Source organism: Chlorella variabilis (genome assembly GCF_000147415.1).
Source record: "Chlorella variabilis unplaced genomic scaffold CHLNCscaffold_9, whole genome shotgun sequence".
NCBI lineage: Eukaryota > Viridiplantae > Chlorophyta > Trebouxiophyceae > Chlorellales > Chlorellaceae > Chlorella > Chlorella variabilis.
Genome location: NW_005435079.1, coordinates 1150925 through 1152192, shown reverse-complemented (window position 1 = coordinate 1152192; position 1268 = coordinate 1150925). Strand labels below are relative to the sequence as shown.

Below are 1268 nucleotides of genomic sequence, written 5' to 3'. Positions count from 1 at the left end.
TTGCCTCTGCCGTACGCTTGCTTTCGCTCCCCTCTCGCTTGCACGCACTGCTATCGGTGTCGTCAGCAGTCCGCCTCGAAACCCTTGTGCAATGACGCAGCAACGCCGCACCCCGCCCACCCTATGCATTGACCCCCGCTGGTCTGGAGTTAGCCCCCAATTGCTTGCAACATGTAAACGATGATGAGTCCATGGCCGCTTTGGGGGCAGGCGAGCACCAACACAACAGCCGCCGCAATGCCCACTCGCCTCCCAGGCGGTGGGGGAATGCGCCCACTCAATGGGGGCAGGGAAGGAGCAACACAGGCCGCATGACTGGCTGGTCGCCCCAACACAGGCATCGCACTGGCCTGCCAGGCACCGACAGCCAAGCTGTCCGCTTGCCCACCCCTCCGCCTCACACGCTCCACACCGCCCCCGTCTGCTCTTCCAGCACCCCCCACAGCCGCGCCTGCACCTCCTGGTCGTATGCCACAGCCGGAGAGCGGGCAGGGCGGCCGCCGACAAAGTAGGCGCCGCTGACGCGCGCCAGTGAGGGGTCTGTAGCGGCTCGCAGCTCGTCGTCGGCATCCTGCACAGGCACGGCAGGCAGGGGCAGGCAGGCTGCCGCTCAGAGGCAGGCAGCACCAGCCAGGACCTTGGCTGGCAGCCAGGCCCAGCCGTGGGGTGGGACGCAATGCGCCGGCGGTGCTATCGGCCAGCGGGAGGCAGCAGGAGGGAGGCAGGCGCGGCAGCAGCATGCGCGGGCGCGTCGCGCCTCTCGCCTGGAGGCGCATGCCGATGGGGCCCCACCCAGCGAGCAACATCTTGGTGTTGACCGTGCCTGCAAATGCGCGGGCAGGCGGGTGGTGGCTCAGCGGTGTGTGCATGAGTGGGCTGCTGGGAAGGGGGCCAGCGCAGCATGCAGGCAGCTGGCCTGCAGGCCAGCGAAAGAGTGAGCCGCGGCGCGGCAGGCCATCCCATGATGGCGCCATCCACGGCTGGCCCCTTCAAGCGCCTGCAGCTGGCTGGGCCAGGGCACTGCACTGCAGGCCCTCACCTGGGTCCAGGCAATTGCAGGTGAGCGGCGAGCCAGCCGCCTGCAGGCGGGCTGCCAGCCCGAATGTGAATAGCATGTCAGCCAGCTTGGACAGCGAGTAGGCGCCGTGGGCGCTGTAGCCTCGCTCCTGCTTGATGCGGGGAGAGTGATGCGCTGGGGGAGGCGGGACAGGGAATGGGAGGGGAGGGGGCAGCGGGAGGCGGCGAGAGCAGCCAGGCGAGCGGATGCA

The 1268-nt window shown here is 68.8% G+C and overlaps 2 protein-coding genes across 2 annotated transcripts in view; one reads left to right on the top strand and one right to left on the bottom strand.

Moving 5' to 3' along the window:
- Positions 1–177, top strand: part of CHLNCDRAFT_145510 (hypothetical protein) — a gene marked incomplete at both ends in the record, with an annotated part of 2080 nt that extends 1903 nt beyond the window's left edge. The window contains one exon of the mRNA XM_005848091.1: positions 154–177. Coding sequence (XP_005848153.1) covers positions 154–177 — 24 coding nt within the window. The remainder of the gene's footprint in view (positions 1–153) is intronic.
- A 220-nt stretch (positions 178–397) lies between these two features.
- Positions 398–1268, bottom strand: part of CHLNCDRAFT_48791 (hypothetical protein) — a gene marked incomplete at both ends in the record, with an annotated part of 1900 nt that continues 1029 nt past the window's right edge. The window contains 3 exons of the mRNA XM_005847930.1: positions 398–571; positions 819–823; positions 1040–1192. Coding sequence (XP_005847992.1) covers positions 398–571; positions 819–823; positions 1040–1192 — 332 coding nt within the window. The remainder of the gene's footprint in view (positions 572–818; positions 824–1039; positions 1193–1268) is intronic.